Here is a 17,124-nt window from a genome sequence, read left to right on the forward strand (position 1 = left end):
ATTTTGAATATTGAATCAGTGTGAAAAGCAGCAATATTTTGTGTAAAACTAGGATTCTCAAGGTGCTTGGGGACAGTAGTGTGTCAAATATCCCCTAAATGAGAGAAAGGTAAGGAAAGTAAAAACTAGAAGCAGCCATAAATTTAGGTGTGACCACAATCTAACTGTTTAATACCTTGGGCACCTAGTAGGAACCAAAAATCGAGAAAAATAAAACAAAACCCAAGCGTGTTATTTTTTGCAAAACGTTTATTGTCTTATTGTTTGTAAAAACATTACAGTAGTTTTAACTTCTCTGTTCCAAGACAGAGCAACATTGCATAATGAACATTAAACAAGGCATTATGCCCTACAAGCAAGACATAAAATGTCCAAGGGAAGCTTCAACATAAAAATGTTGACCACATAATGTGAAATAATTTCAATAAATAACAACTGACATTCTTTTAAACAAGTACAAAAATAGATCTGTACACACTGTTTAACTGCTTCGACTCCCTCCCCCCCCCCCCCCCAACCCATCAACTACCCCGGGCATTTGATGAACTCCTGGAAACACGGGTTTCATGAGACATTTAAAACCCATCATCTTCAGATTAAATAACAATCAGGACTGAGTTTGATTAAACACATTCACATCTTTAAATACTAACATGTAAAATATTAAATATGAACTTTGAAAAATAAATAAATACAAACATAAATAAATAGAACTCATAATAGTCAAACATATTTAAGGCCTTTCTAGAAGTCTCCAGAAGCCAGTTCTCTTCTTCATTTTCAGTTCCTGTAAGGGTCTTTCAGGAACCACCACCAGCGAGCTTCTTACTTGTCTGAGGTCAGTTGGTGCTGCCCCGATGAAAAGAAAAGGGTTACTGGTACAGGGGCTAAGGAACGCTGCTATTCTCTCACACTGGCCCCTGAGGCTGGAGGGATTTCTGTATGCAGACCCTGGCCCAGCCCTGTGCCCAGACAAGGTCCCACAGTACCCACTGCCCTGCACAGTAGGGAACTGGCTCTTTTATTGAGGAGGAGTGGAGCGGGGCTGTGGAATAAACTCTCTTATTGACTTCAAAGAGCTAAAACATAGCGCTCACTGTCACACTGGGTTAAAATATTACATGCAAGACCTCACTTAAACCTCATACCACCCATGAAATAGCTATTATTATTTATCCCATTTTGCTGAGGCTCAAAGCCATTAGAAAACTTTCCTAGACTTGAGCTTAGGGAGGTCTCAGAGTCCTTGCTCTCCACAACAAAGCTTCAGAGGTCCATGTTGTCCAAAGCCAGGGGTTCCACTTCTCAAGGCTGAAGCCCATCAGGGATGGAGGTAAGTACTGTTTGTTCCTTAATGGGTAGGGGGCATTTTGGCATCATTGGCCAAATCTACTTCATCTTTTAGGAACACACATTTACCCACACTCATTTGCATGGGCATGGAGGGTACTGGAAATATCCTTCTGGCACCAGAACAGATGAATGATCTTACTAGCAGATTTCATTGTGAAATAATAATGATTTTCAGTCCTTCAGCTAAACCCTGGGTTTCCTTGGTAAAACTTTCTGGAGGCATTTGCCAGTATTAGTGACCAATGACTCTAGTCCCACGTGTGAACAAAAAGCACAACTCACTTGTTTAGCATCTTATTGATGATTTTCTTGACCATGGGGGCTTCGGGGTTGAGACAAACCTCCTGCCCATTCTTGAGAGTGGCTCTGCAAGGAGAAGGCAGAATCCGCGTTGGCGGGAGGTGGGGCGGGGCGGGGGGCCGGCGGGCATCAGGGCGCTGGGGGCCACCAGGACGCGAGCCGCCGCAGCGGTGTGGGGCATCACTTACATGACTTCGGTTTGGGGGCAGTGGGGTCCCCAGGGCGTCACCTTGACGTTCTGGATGTTCTTGAGGTGAATTCCCTGCAAGGTCTGCAAGCACTGACAGCGCAGCTCGGCGGCCACGGGCGCCCCTGCGGGGAGAACAGACCGGGTTAGCTGGCGGCCCCGCGGTGGGCGCCCAGCGCCCCCCCGTCCCGCCCGTGGGCTGGGGGCGCGCCGAGTCTCACCTGCGGCGCGGCGGCCGGCGGGGACCAGCAGCAGGAGCAGCAGCGCGGCGCCGAGGAGGCGGAGAGCGCGGGGTGCGGCGGCGGTGGCGGCGCGGGCCATGGGGCTCAGCTCGGAGAGTCGGGGCGGCGGGGCCTGGAGCTGGCGAGCTGCAGCGCTAGCTGGCGGAGCGGATTCTGTGGCTCCCGGAGCCGGGAGAACCGCTTTTATCCCTGGCGGGCGCGGGGAAGTGAGCAGTCCCGGGGCCGGGGAAATTCCCGGCTCCGCAGGTTGCTCCCGGGTCGGAAAGGACAGCGCGGCCCCGCCCCCGCAGTGAAGGGGACCCGCCCCCCCTTCCCCGCCCGGCCCCCGCGTGTCCCTCCGAGGCGGGGATCTTCTCCTTCCTCCGGAATCCCCAAAGGGGGCGTGAGTGGCCGTCACGCTGCAGCTGCCCCCGCGGGGGCACCATGGGCGCCCAGGTTTGGTCCAACCCGTTAGTTAGATCCTTTAGGGGAGAGAATTGATTCTCAAAGACACTTAAGCAGCTGCAACAAGAAGAGTTGAGGCGGGAATGGCAGCCTCTCTTACCTATATACATCCTTTCACTTTAAGTTGGGTTTTGCAGCTTGTACTCATCTCCGGAATAAACGCTCTGTTTAAAAGTGTCAGTCATCTCAGATTATTTGTAAGAACGTTTGTCTTATTTCTGGCGTGTTATCAGCTCAGATATATCACACCACACTTTGCGCAGTGGGGCATGGCGGGAGGGTAAGGGGACAGACGGCGCCTCAGGCTAAGTCAGGGTTTATTTTAGGATACAGTTGGTAACCTGTCGTATTTCTTGTCTTTTTTTTCTGGGACTTCCCACACTCTAGTAATTCCTGGAGCCCCACTGTTGGTTGTCTAGGAGACTGTGTTTCCTTTCACGACAGTCATTCAGGAGCAGTGAGGGCTGTGTTGAGACTGGGAGGTCCACCTTTTCTAGGACTGACAGAAGGGATCATGGACACCAGAGAGCCAGGACCTGGCGAACTTCCACCTTTACTCCTCTGAGTCTCAAACAGATGTGTTTCCAAGTATGTAAATACTAGATTACTAGGGTATTCCACTGCACAGTCATCTGAATTTATCTGCCTCCTGAATTGATCCTCTTGGGAAACACCGGCCAAGTATTTCAGTTTTCTAAGAATGCCAATAAAGCTTTGCAGTCTGTGTAGCTGAGGACGTCTCCCTGGGGCAATTCACTTTTCAGCATGAGTTTTGGATATCTGTTTTGGGATTAAAATGGATAGTTTCAATAGATTCTCCAGGGTAGCACAGACCTCACTGATGCGGGAGATATTCTGGTATCCTACTTGCCCTGAGAAGGGCTGGAGGCGGAGGGAGCTGGTCTGCCTCCTGAACAGAGACTGTGTGGTAAAGCCCTGAAGACTGGACACAGCTACATCCTTTCTGGCCCCATGACCTTCTGATTGTGGGCAATTTATTTCATCTCTCTGGGCTCCCGGTTTTCCTCTCTAAAGGAGAGCAAGTAGTGCCTGCCTCACGGGGTTGTTAACAAGTATTAGAAGTGTTAACATTTGTAAAACATCAGCACATATTGTGGAATATAAATATTTGTTAAATAAAATAGAAGTAGTGTTTTAAAACCTTCCTGTTATGGACTAAATATGCCCCCCACAAACTCCAATGTTGAAACCATATACCCCATTATGATGGTGTATTAGGAGATGGGGACTCTGGGCAGTAATTAAGTCTATATGTGGTTCTGAGGGTGGGAGTCTCAGGATGGAATTAAGTGCTTTTATGAGAGGAGACACCCAGAGAGCTTGATCTCTCTCTCCCTTTCTGTCATGTGAAGGTACAGCAAGACGGTGACTATCTACAAACCAGGAAGAGGGTTCTCACCAGATGTTGAATCTGCAGATCTTGATCTTAGACTTCCCAGCCTCCAGAACAATAAGGAATAAATGTTCACTATTTAAGCCAGCCTGTGTATGGTATTTTGTTTTAGCAGCCTGAACTGATGAAGACACTTACCTGAACAAGAACACTCTGTGGTGAATCCCTATGTAAACAGGGGGAAAAACATCTTTTAATTTGTCTTTTAAAATTTTCAGAGTCAGGAATTGTGAAAGGAGGGGGCATCTATATTCTTTCGAGATCTTAGAACAGATTTTTAAAATCCAGTGTTTGTTTGAAATTTGAGTTTCCTATATAAAATGGGAATAAAAGTAAAAATTCTCCCCAATCCACTTATGGGAAAACATTTCAGTTATGACTATCTCTATGCCTTGGGCATTAAGAGCTGGCTGCTCAAACAATAGAAAGTATTAGCTGTAATGATTCCCAGACCCAGCCCAAAGTACTGACGTTAGCAAATACGCAGGAAGAGGGGAATTTCAATCTACTTATAGTAGCAGCCAAAAGGATGACACATTCAAGAATTAACCCATTATCTTTGGAATTATCTACAGTGTTCCTCCTAAGACTCGTTTAATCAGAATTATTGGCGTTCAGGAAGTGAGTAGAAAGGTATTTTTTTTCATAATGTATCACTTTCCATTATTTAATTCATTTAATTCACCCCCTACTAAGTTCCAGAAAATTTTAGGAGCACCAGTGTTATAAAGCCCACCACGATAAACAAACTGCCTCTTGTTTTAAGATGTGCTGAATGCTACTTTTGTACGTGCAAGCTGTAAATCCATGCAATCACTAACCCAATGAAGTTATCTCTAAAATATATATTCAGTGTACTAAATTTCACTTTACCCTGTAATTGGTACTGTATCTTTCAGATTTGACTAATACATTGCAATCTGCTTGCAAAAGCTTGGGTTGCTCTTCTGCGCTGGGCACGGATCTTGTTCATCAGCCACCAAGAAGGAATGGTGTGGCTCTGCTTTACCCTGGCATGCCTTGAGAGCTGTGCTGGCATAATTGCCACGCTTCTCCCTCCCATTTCCTAACAGCTTTAGTTTGTTGGATAATGATTCTGCTCTGAAGGGAGCGTGTCACTAATTCCTGAGATTGGCTACTGCCCCCCCCCCCCCCCCCCCCCCCGCCTAAGGGCACTCGGTTGCACATCTGTGCTAACCTCCCCTTCCAGTCTCTACTACAACTGCTCTTTCTACCTGTCTGGCACCCGTTCTTCCTTCAAACAGAACCCTAGTTTTCCTTCAGGAACCCTCATCCTTGCCCTTATCAGTCCACACGATTAAGGTGAGATAACTTGGCTTTTGAGCTCCGGAGGGGAGTTTGTGACCTTCTGGCAGTGTGGGTCCCTCCTTCCTGCCTGTGCCTTTGCCCAGAGTGGAGCCAGTGATTTAAGATTGGCCGAGTCAGAGAAGATGCCATTTGTGCTGGAACAAAGAGAATTGAGGGGCTTTTGCTTCTTGCTGGGATTGCTAAATCGGTAAGATAGAAACTTGGAGTCTTGCCATTGCTTGGGGGAGCCTGCCTGAGAACAGAGCTGCCACGGAGGAAGGCACGGGCCCTTGCAGACCTAGGATTATTTGGGACATTGTTGGGGCACCTGAATCTAGCTTTGCCCGACTTAATCCATGGACTTTCATTGTGATAGAGCTGTTGATGTTCTTTCCTTATTAAGCTAATTGGAGTCATGTTGCCATTGCTTAGAATAAAAGAGTCCTGAAAAATACTTCCATCTTTCATATTTTTTAAAAAAGATTTTATTTATCTGACAGAGAGAGAAGGAGAGAGAGAGAACACAAGCAGGGGGAGTGGGAGAGGGAGAAGCAGGCTCCCCGCTGAGCAGGGAGCCTGATGCGGGTCTCGATCCCAGGACCCCGGCCGGGATCATGACCTGTGCTGAAGGCAGAAGACTACCCAACTGAGCCAAACAGATGCCCCCCATCTTTCATATTGCTGCTAAAATTATCAGCCACAGATTGATTTTTTCACTATTTAAATCCTTCCCTCCCTTCGTTTCTCCATCTATTCATTTATAAGTTAGCATTTATGAATTTGGAATCAAGTTAGGTCCCAGGAATACAAAAAAAGTATAAGATGCATTGTATTGCTACCAAATTTTCAGTATAATAGGAGAAGTAGACATATAAATAGAATATTATGAAGAAGCCTGGTAAATGACATGATAGAGTATGTCCAGGATATGATAGGAGCATGGACGTGGAACCCCGAATCTTGCTTCTTATTGGAGTGGGCTGAATTCTCAGAGATCTTTGGAGAAGTCTCTCTAGGGTCGGAAAGGAGGGATTTCCCCAAGTGAATGGGGAGACTGAAGGGTGGGGAAAGCATTCTAGAACAACATGACCAAATATGCAAAGTCATAGAGGCTGGAATTAGCATTGTGTCTACTGGGAGCACCCGGCGGTTTATACATCTGGAGTTTCACCTGTGAGGCAGGGAGAGGGGACCGATGGAGGCAGGACCTAGTCACTGAAGGCTGTGTGTAGACCCTACTTGTTCAGAAACCCGTTCAGTTTTTACCTCCATTGGAATGCTCTTAAATTCATCTGAAGGTGTGTGCATGACTGTATGTGCACAAATTCACCATTTACTAAATGGTGTGTGGGATGCAGAGTGATGAGAAATCAGAGGATGTGGCAGGAAATGAGGAGCTAGTGGATATTCGATAGACCTTTACTGAGCACTCATGGTGTAGAAGGTGCTAGGACAGGTTTTACAAGAGATGCAAAATTGGGTAAATGCCAGACTCTTGGCTTGACATTCTTTAATATCTATCCAATATACTCCCTTAATTAACTTCTGTTGTTGCTGCACATGTAGTGAAGATCCTGATGATTTGAGCAATTTGCAATTATTTACAATCATTTCGAGTTACACCAAGAAACATGAAAAAATACTAACTTTGGGCAATTTTTAAAGGATTTTTAAAAGGATTTTTAAAGAATTTTTAAAAATTGCCCTAAACTAGGTTTTCACTTCTATTTTCTTAAAATTGTTTTCTAAATGTTTACGGAAGTCATCCTGATTAAGTAAATACTGCTGTGGTCATATAATGCAACATGAAGAAATGGTGGTATGACAAATTTACAAAAGGGAAGTAAACACAGGAAAAGGGAAACTTCCTCATGGAAATAGTTTATGTAATCAGAAGATGTTTTTTGGAGAATAAAAACATCATGATGACTTTAGCATTATGGAAGCAAATTTAGGAAGTTGATAGATGACTGTATAAACCACTATGAAAAGTGTCACACACAGTGTCACACAATATATTTTAGCTAGAAGAAATATGAATAAAGAGTCAAAAATTTGATTTTTAAATGCTGTCCGTAGTACTTTTTTTCAATGTTTTTCACTACACCTTCACGTATTTTTTCGCCAGAAATGCTATTATTTTTGTTTTTATTCTTCTTGACTCTGTGCATGTATTTTTTATAGAGACACGCAGAGATGCGCATACATACATGTGATTGCTAACAAGTAGTTGAAACCCTACCAAACCAACATAAGCCAACAAAACAAAACAAAAAACAAAACCTGTGTGCCAGGGTGGTGGTGGTATTTAGGGTTTATTTGGTGTAAACAGCAGGCCCAAAAGGCAGTCAGTTACTGGCCAGGGCAGGAAATAGCAAATTATTACATGGGGCTGGACCTGAGAAGTAGAAATTCAGGAATAGAGCTTATTCTCTCTGTTTTTCTTGGACCATGCAATCTCTCATTATGGCGTTTCTCTTTGTGTCTGCTTCATATTTTGTCTATTCTGCGTCCCACTAGCTTAGCCAACCTAAATATTTGCACTACTTTTAAAGTCTTGAAAAGAGTCCTCATAGGATTATTATGAAAAGCAAATCGGTTTGCATGTGTAAAATGTGCCAGAAAGTAAATTCTATATAAAATATTGTTAAATAAAGAAAAAATAATAAAATAATGAAATAATTAAAATTAAGAGTGGCTTTTAAAAGTAAAGTGAGTAAGTTGTACAAAACTTTGTACTTCCATAGTTAAGGCTAAGTAATTAGTATTCTTGACTGCTTATATTTAGCAAGTGGGGTCGGGATGGGGTTAACGTTCTTTAATACCAAGGAGACGGAAGGAGAAAAAGGTAAAGATCCAGAGAGATTGAGGATGAAGGGAGCTAAGTTTAGGGATCATCATAGTAAAGTGGGAAGACAGGTCATTTCTTGAGTGGCCAGGGCTAAAGACAGGGCTGGGTATTTGATGGAAGTGATGAGGGTTTGGGACCACAGTCTGTGGAAGTCCAAAGGTAGTTCACTTTAAGGAACAAAAGCATTGTAAAATATCAGAAAAACTCACCTAGAACTGGAAAGCATTAAATTATACTGATACCAATTTACAGGATTTCATCTCTTCTGCAATATTTTGTAGCTCAGGAACAAAACAGAAAAAGACAACGGGAGTGAGAAGAATGAGGGATTAACCTGGTATGAACTATGTAGAGAGTAATTTGCAGACATGACTAGCCATGGAGTCCAGGCTGAGCTGGAAGGTGAACGAAACAGGATAAGGTGTGAGAAACGGAAACAAATGATGGTGGTGGGGTTTTTGAGGGACTTTTCAGTCCCCATGGAATGCCGGGCATGCTCAGTTTAAGTTTGAGAGGAGGAGAATTAGAAGGACAAAAGACTGTGGTCTCAGAAGAGCCTTTCATCGTCTATAATCTTGTGGCATTGTTCTGAAGATGATGACGACAAAGACAAGGTTCTGCTTGTGGCTGATGAGCTAGTGGCATTCGAATGGTCTGAAGTAAAGGAGGTTACAGCACCATGAGATCCCGTTAGGACAGATGGGTGGAAAATATAGAGGAAAAGGGGACGGAAAGATGGCTTGGTTATATATCACATATGATACACTCTACATTAAACATGTACTTATACAACTAAATGTCATTTAGTGAGCACTTTTGTGTTATTCTTGGTTAGTTGAGTTGCTTATCTCAGCAATAAAAAAAAGTCCTTCTCCAAAACTTTTACAGTAATCACATTGTTCTCCTCCCTGTGATTCAGAGTTGAAAAATAGTTTTTAGCATTTATTGTGGTTGGCATTTTCTAGAATGTAGATATACTAGAGGGGATAAAGTTTGCTCCTCTAGAGGAACAAATCAGAAGGAAAATAATTACACTAGATTTTGGAGTTAGAGCTGATGGAGGTTGGGATATGGTGCTTTGAAATCATCGAGTAAAGACAAATTACCCAACATTGTTCATAATTAAGACTTGATAGTCCTAACGCTGTTTAGGTTTGGTGACTCCTTTTGCTTTCAAGCTTTACTGCCACCCACATAAAACTGGATACTTTTATAATCCCTTTTTGTGTCTAACTCAGTGAAGAAATAAATAATTAACATGATTACATGCTATGTTTATTTCTTCTTATTTTTTTTTTCACCAAAGAGAAAGTTAGGACCAGATCTCAATCACCAGATACTCTGTATACTTTATAGTCTTATAAATTTAGTGGTTGATAAATTTTGCAGGGTTTTTATTTGATTTAGGGGGAAATGTGGTTTATATTAATTGTGCTACATTTTTCTTTGCTGACTGTAGCACCCCGGCTTTGGGCTTGTGGTTCTGTTGAAGAAAATTCTTGCTTGCCTGTGGTGTACCCTTAGTGGGTTGCTTGTTGGCTCAGGGATGTGGTCACTGCTGTTTGGAAATATGTGTTCTGGGGGTAAGCATCAAGGGAAGAGAAGAAGAGTAATAGTTCTTAGGCCCAAATTCTGGGTCAGCTGCTGTGCGTGAGCTCTTTATAATATTCTTTTAATTATCTCAAGAATGCTATGGGGTTGATATTATTATTCTCATTTTATAGACAAGGAAACTGGGATAGAAGATCTTAAAAGTGGAGTTAAAAGTAAAACTAAGGACCCTCTGACTTAGAAGCACACTGGCTCAAAGCCAGGCTTTTCTCTGCACCAAGAAAGAATCAGATTGGGAAGAAGGAGACCATGTAAATGTTAAGTCTACTGAGTGTATTTCATTCCATAAACTCTCTTAGAAAACATTGCATTTCTATTTATTTTTTTTAAAGTTTACCTATGAGTCCTTTTTTTTCTAAGTTTATTCATCTATTTATTTTTTTTAGTAATCTCTAAAACAAACGTGGGGCTGGAACTCATGACCCTGAGATCAAGAGTTGCATGCTCTTCCAGCTGAGCCAGCCAGAAGCCCCGGAAAACAGTGCATTTTTATTTTTATTTTTTTAAGATTTTATTTATTTATTTGGGAGAGAGAAAGATAGAGAGCACAAGCGGCGGTAGGGTCAGAGGGAGAGGGAGAAGCAGGCTCCCTGCTGAGCAGGGAGCCAGATACAGGGCTGGATCCCAGGACCCTAGTATCATGGCCTGCGCCGAAGGCAGACACTTAACCGGCTGAGCTTCCCAGGCACCCCAACAGTGCATTTTTAAATGCTCAATCTAGTTTGCACTAGGAACCAAACAGAAATGTTGGGGTAATGGCAACTACTAGCCACCAGATTTTCGACAGCCCAGAGATTCTCCTACTTACTGTGCCATCTCAGCTCCAAATGCTTTGTCCCATGGAGGGCCCAGAGACTTCCAACCCTAGGTTAGGATCTGCAAATCATATAATCTGGAGGTAGATGATAAGCAGGGTGTGCAAAGGGCCTAGCCACTTTAAGCATTCTACCTGTACTGACTCTTCTAACATCTGGGAAAGTGCTAATAAGGATGTCGACTCTACCATGGACTGTCAAAGCTTGGCTCTGCCATTAAGAAACTATAGCAATGCTTTTAAATTATAAGTCATGATGCATTCGTAGGTTGCAAAATCAATCTTGTGGGTTATAACTAGTATTGGAAAATATAACAGAATTAAATACAATAGGATAGAATAAAAAATATACCATAATGCATCATATATAATCAGCTTGTCTTATTTCGTGAAGCTTTTGTTGCTTATATACATGGGTCACTATAAAACTAAATCCTCCATGCACAAGGTATAGGAAATAGACCTCCGCCAGCAAAAATATCCCTTCAGTAATTCTGTTTCATTAATCCAGGTTGTGACCACACAAGTTCTTAGTTTGTAAGTACTATCTGCTAAGAATTTTCAGTGAGAAAGAAAAAAAAAATTGAAGTAATGCCACTTTAATTTCATCACTCCCTGAAAGTTTGCACAACAGGGAGCTACAGTAAATTGCAATACAACCTGTGCTTTTCCCGACAGAAATCTGCTTTAGATGTTCTTGCTGATAAGGTGACAGCCTTAACAATGCTCTCAGTAGAGTTAATCTAAAACAAAGAGTAAAGTGAGCAGAACTTGTTCTGGTCTCTTGGCCTGTTGGGTCATACTTACTGATTATAATATCCAACTAAAGATGTTTGTGGCAAACATCAGAAGAGAGATAAAGGAAAAAAGTAAAACCATAATACCTTACCACTTGCACCCCACTTCCTCCTATGTTAACTTTTCCAAAAACTTTGTTGAAATATTTGTGTTTCAATTTCAACACTCTTTGCTGATCTTCACTGAAACATCTCTGCTAAATGTTTAATTCAACCCACTGGACTATGATAGTACAAAGAATAGCAATGATAATAACATAACAATTATAATTATTAATAATCACTAACAGTAAAAACACACAATTTTATATGTTTTTATATATGACATGGGGCTGAGATTGTGTGTGTGTGTGTGTGTGTGTGTGCATGTGTGTGTGTAAAATCTCCTTATAGTAACCCAAGAAATAGATATTCAAAATATACCCATTTCAAAGTTTAGGGAAATAAGGCATGTGTTCCATGCTTACAAATTGGGACCTTCCACTGGCATAAAAATAGAAACCTTGACTGTTTGTACATAGATGAGTGACATTATTGGATCTGTATTTTAACAAGATGATTCTCATGGCATTGAAGTGAAATGCTAAGAGGGAAACACAAAATGTGGGCAAAATTCTTCAAGAAGTGATTACTACTGTCTCCAGTATATCTCTGCCCCATCCCACACATATATTACACCTACATAGAATGATAAACTCTTCTGTAAATATGCGATGCCTTCCACAGACTATTTGTCTATTACTATCCTGGGGTAGTAATAGAGAGAATGGATAAATATTTGAAAGTTATATGGGCAGACCTATAGGAGTTGATGATTGTAACATTCATTGCTTAATCAGCAGGAGCAGTCTGATACTCAGGATGAAAATCAAATGAAGATGAAACACAATAAACTTCACTGAACATTACATTTATTTAGCTTTTAGAAAGAACATAGGATGGATTCAACACTGCATATGAATGAAACTATGATCAATGAATTGTGGATTTTTTCATAAGCTTTACTGAAATTTTATTTACATAGATGACATTAGCTAATTTTGACTTTACCAAAAATATATTTTTAACAACTGTCATTACACATTTAAGATTGTTTTTGATTATCATTTCTTCAAATAATTTTTCTGGCTCTCTTTCCTCCTCACCATTTTCTGAGACTACAATTCTATGTATTCTAGGCTGCTTGATATTGTCCCACAGCTCACTGAAGGTGTTTGTTTTTTAAAAGTCTTTCCTTTCTGTAATTCATATTGTAGGTTCTTTTGCTATGTCTTCAAGTTCACTAGATTTTTCTTCTGCAGTGTCCGATCTGCCGGTAAATCATCCAGTGTGTATTTTTATTCCAGCTATGCTATTTTTAATCTCTAAATGTTTGCTTTGGGTGTTTTTTATTTTTTCTGTTTCTCTCCTTATTATGCTCATCCTTCCCTCTATTTTCTTGAAAAATGGATTATATTAATAATAACTGTTTTAACATCTCTGTCTACTAATTTATTATCTGTGCCATTCTCATGTCTTTCTCCTTTTCTAGTTAGAGTGATAGTTTCCTGCTTCTATGATTACTTAGTAATTTTTTATTGGGTGTCAAATATTGTGAATTTTATGTTGGGAATGGATTTTTAAATTATATATTTTTATATTACTTTAAATATGTTTGCACTTTGCTCTGGGATGCAATTAGGCTACAAAGGATCAGTTTGATACTTTCAAGGCTTCATTTTTAAATTTCTTAGCATGGATTCAGAATACCCTTTAAGCAAGGAATAATTTGACCCCAGCACTAAGGCAATATCTTTGTGAGAATTCTACTTTTGAGCCTAAATTGTGCTTTGAATTCTTCAGGACAAATTTTAATCCCATAAAATAATAAATATGTTGATATTCTCTGTTTGTTATAGAACTTTATTAAAGTCAATATAATTATACATAAATTGTCATTGGAAACAAGTTGAAAATCTTTGGATTACAGAAGAATTTCTTTAGTAATATGTTTATTTAGGATGAAATTTCTTTCTGTCACGTCTTTATAGCTATTTTTTTCCTGTATCTTGCATGCATTTCCATCATAAAAATACATGAAAAATAGGCAACTCTTTATGAGGTAAGAGGCAATTTACTCTGTTGTATTCTTATGATAATCACAATTAAAACAAAGGCAAAGTCAGTGGTTATATTTTAAATTCTCAATTGTCCTTATACAAAAAAATCACTTTCTACTGTTCTTCAAGTAACTTTTTTGAGTCTTCAAACATTGGATGGTGAGTCTGAATTTTGCTCTTATATGTTCAGGAGCATTTAAACTTATTTTCTTTAAAACTGATTAAATGTGACCTTGTGCCTTCATTCCACCATGGAGAAAATTATTTAATTTCAATGGCTCCTTGACAGTACTTCTTTATAGTGCAAGGGGTTTATTCAAAGCAAAACATCTAGGAATGTCCTTCTGGGCTTTGGCTTGAGCTTATTTTCTATAAAAGGACAAACATTGGCATGGTCATTTGAGATGCAGCACTGAGTAGCTTTCTTTCTGTTCTGTAGCACAGAAATTGTTGCTAAAGTTGGTAATACCAGGGCTTACTAGTCTTCCAAGTACAGATTACAGCCATTCTTCCATAGTCCTGTTACCTTCCTGGAAAGAGAGAGCTGAGAGAAGGAAAAAAATTGTTGATCTTGGCAATGTGTAAAAAACACTGTGACAACCCTTTCCCTTCCGGCTCTTCTATCCTTGTGGTATCCAGCAGGGAACTAGGTGGAGTTGGAGGGTTGATGATGAATTCAAAAAGAAAAAGAGAATAAAAGATTCAGGAATGGTGACTATGAAACAGAAAATGAAATTGAAGGTAGCCAAATTGTGGAATGGAGATAGGAGACACTTCTGTATTCTAGTGTTCTTCTTCTTCTATATTTTCTTCTTGCCTATTTTGGGTGTTTGGTTTCCAAACTAATAAGACTATGTGGGACATGGGCTATTCTGTCTCCTTTCTTCCACAGTAAGGGTACAGTTCTAAGGTTACACACACATTAATCAATGGACTCATTTATTAAAGAGCGACCGTGTTTCCAGAATTGAGGGACACGCTGAGATCCAGAAATCAAAATATCTATTCCTTCCTTTTCAAGAGCTATAGGGAAGTCAAGAGGCAATAATAACACAATACATATGCCAGATACTATATAAGTAAAGAGATAGGGATAGAAAGAGGGGTATAATACTGTCCCCATCCTTTCAGGGCTTAAATTCTTAAAGACAGAATAGACAAAGAGGAAAAAAATTGTATCAGGCAAATTCTACATGGCCTTAGACTTAGGGAAGAAGGACCCTCTCTCCTTAGCCAAAGTGTGAGAAGACCTCTTTATTACAAACATGTAGAAAAATAAATGTACTGGAGAACATAAGAGCACCTCTGCCACGTGAAGAACAAGTGACCTGTGTGGGCATCAAATGACCCTTAACATCTTAAACATCCTTAACCCTAAATATCTACTCTTTTGACTAACAAAGTTTAGTTCCAAGGCTGAGTGTTCCAAGCCCTGGAGAGGCTAATGAAAAATAAAAGTGGCAGTTAGGCTTTTTCCTAGTCTCTTCTGTCCTGGAATACATATGAGGAGGTGGAGGTGTATTAAAAAAAAAAACAAAAACAAGGGGCACCTGTGTGGCTCAGTTCATGATCCCAGAGTCCCAGGATTGAGCCCCATGTCTGGCTCCCTGCTCAGCGGGGAGTCTGCTTCTCCCTCTCCCTCTGCCCCTACCCGCTGTGTCCTCTCTCTCTCACTCTCTCTCAAATAAATAAAATCTTTACCAAAAAAAGAACCAAAACAACTTTAAAACAGCAACAACAATAAATCGAGAATATTCACAGCAGACTTGACCTAAGAAGCGTGGGTGAAGTCAAGAGGGCCATGTACCCTTATGACCAATAATTTCCCTGTCCTCTCATTCAGAGATCAGTTAATAACAGCTAATAAACCCTAAGGAATCCATCCATTGTATGTTTTCTCATTTATTCTCAGTATCTAGGTAGTTTGTCATAGGCAACTCATTACAATATATGAACATGATGGGAAATTCATGGTTCATTTCTGAATCTAAGTAATGTTTTAGGAACCTTATTAACAACTCAAGTCACTACTTTAGCAGAGTGAAGCCCCCAAATTTAAATTAATAATAAAGTTATCTAAAGATTAATGATTCAAATAACATCTAGTTTTGCATGACTGTCTATAGAACACAAATTTCAATTATGAAAACTTAAGAATTGATTTTGCTGAAATGTACGTAGCCAGGAAGAATGAATTTTATGCCATATATACAGCATTAATTATAAAGTATGTATGTCTTTATTTTATACACATTCAAATATGGCCTTCATAATAACAAAACACCCAGATACATGGAGTAATTAAATTTAGTTATCTTCGATCTTTTCCTTATTTTCTTCATTTCTTTTTTAAAATTTTTATTCTTTTTTTCCTAGGATTTTATTTATTTATTTGAGAGAGAGAGAAAGCATGCACAAGCAGGGGAGAAGCAGAGGGAGAGGGAGAAGCAGGCTCCCCACTGAGCAGGGAGGCAGACATGGAGCTCTATCCAGGGACTCCAGAATCATCATCTGAGCTGAAGGCAGACGCTTAACTGACTGAGCCAGCCAGGCACACCTCTCTTGTTTACTTTCATCATATAAAATCCATAGCTTTGGGGCGCCTGGGTGGCTCAGATGGTTAAGCATCTGCCTTTGGCTCAGGTCATGATCCCCGGGTCCTAGGATCGAGCCCCATATCGGGCCTCTGGCTCAGCAGGGAGCATGCTTCTCCCTCTGCCTCTCCCCCTGCTCATGTTCTCTCTCTCTCTGTATCTGTGTCTCAAATGAATAAATAAAATCTTTAAAGAAATCCATAGCTTTATGTATTTCTAAAATGTTATTGATATATATTTATCAAGGTATATTTGTCAAGGTAGGAGGATAGAAATATTCTCTTAACATTTTGTTAGCTTGTTTAGAAAGTTTTAAACATTTAGACAGAGAAATGTTGGTCTCTCTTTGAACTCTCCCCTAAGACCTCACGACTGTTAGATATAGGCCTGAGTTCATGGATATTGGGGGTGTGCATTTGGGGAAGGAATTTTGGAAAGGCATCCTAAAACAGATGACTGGGAGATGAATTTTGGGAAAAAGTTGAATATTTTTATAATGTATCTAAATTTGTGCTTATTTTGGTAACCCCTAGAGGATTTACTCCTTTTTGGAAAAAAAAATTATTTATTTTCCATCTATGTTTTCTACACACAGAGTTCATTTTATAGTGCTTGGAATGAAATGGTGCTAAATAACTTGAAATAAGATGTTCTTGGGAAGGAAGAGAAATGGAGTGTAGATCATAAATTTTAATGGTTAAGACTCCAGATGGGGAAAGCCACATTAAGTGATGAAATGCATGGTTTTCTTTCAAGTAGAATTTCTTGACCAATGAGTAAAATGCTATTTTAACTATAATCAATCTTGATAACATAACACAACATGGCATTATTAGAAAAAGCAAAGAATTATCATCTTGTCTTCAGTGGTGCCTCAAACTATCCTTGAAAATTATGCAATGAGAGACAGCCTTATTTTTCTCAGTGGTTGGAGAATCTAACTAATTCTATGCACTTATACTAAGACAGTTAGTTTGGTTTTGTTTTAAGCAAATCTCTTTTCATTATTAAAGAAAAAACACTAATTACTTCCATTGATTGAAGTACTCCAAGGTGTAGGAATTTCAACAGCAGGAAGTTCATTTCTCAACTTCTTATTACTCAAGAGAC

The 17,124-nt window shown here is 40.1% G+C and overlaps 1 protein-coding gene and 1 long non-coding RNA gene across 4 annotated transcripts in view; one reads left to right on the forward strand and one right to left on the reverse strand.

Annotated features, from left to right (window-relative positions):
- Nucleotides 1-502: 502 nt before the first annotated feature.
- LOC148164907 (growth-regulated protein homolog beta-like) lies at nucleotides 503-2,256 on the reverse strand. Its single transcript, XM_088021143.1, has 4 exons — nucleotides 2,062-2,256; nucleotides 1,842-1,965; nucleotides 1,636-1,719; nucleotides 503-849 (listed from the first exon to the last, which is right to left on the reverse strand). Exons 1-4 carry the CDS (start codon nucleotides 2,159-2,161, stop codon nucleotides 840-842), a joined length of 318 nt encoding a protein of 105 aa, XP_087877269.1. The 5' UTR covers nucleotides 2,162-2,256; the 3' UTR covers nucleotides 503-839.
- Nucleotides 2,257-5,155: 2,899 nt separating this feature from the next.
- LOC114206734 (uncharacterized) overlaps nucleotides 5,156-17,124 on the forward strand; it is an 85,574-nt gene continuing 73,605 nt past the window's right edge. For all 3 annotated transcript variants that reach the window (XR_003608709.2, XR_015767466.1, XR_003608708.2), the window contains exon 1: nucleotides 5,156-5,263. This is a non-coding gene — a long non-coding RNA (uncharacterized LOC114206734). The remainder of the gene's footprint in view (nucleotides 5,264-17,124) is intronic.

Source organism: Eumetopias jubatus, unplaced genomic scaffold (genome assembly GCF_037043125.1).
Source record: "Eumetopias jubatus isolate StellerSeaLion01/CBP00866 unplaced genomic scaffold, mEumJub1_p1.0 scaffold_2, whole genome shotgun sequence".
NCBI classification, from domain to species: Eukaryota; Metazoa; Chordata; class Mammalia; order Carnivora; family Otariidae; genus Eumetopias; species Eumetopias jubatus.

Coding starts and splice junctions, on each gene's coding strand:
- LOC148164907 (XM_088021143.1), bottom strand. CDS start 2,161: ATGGCCCGCGCCGCCACCGCCGCCGCACCCCGCGCTCTCCGCCTCCTC. Junction 1,966..2,061: donor CGCCGGCCGCCGCGCCGCAG/GTGAGACTCGGC, acceptor TTCTCCCCGCAG/GGGCGCCCGTGGCCGCCGAG. Junction 1,720..1,841: donor TGCCCCCAAACCGAAGTCAT/GTAAGTGATGCC, acceptor TTCTCCTTGCAG/AGCCACTCTCAAGAATGGGC.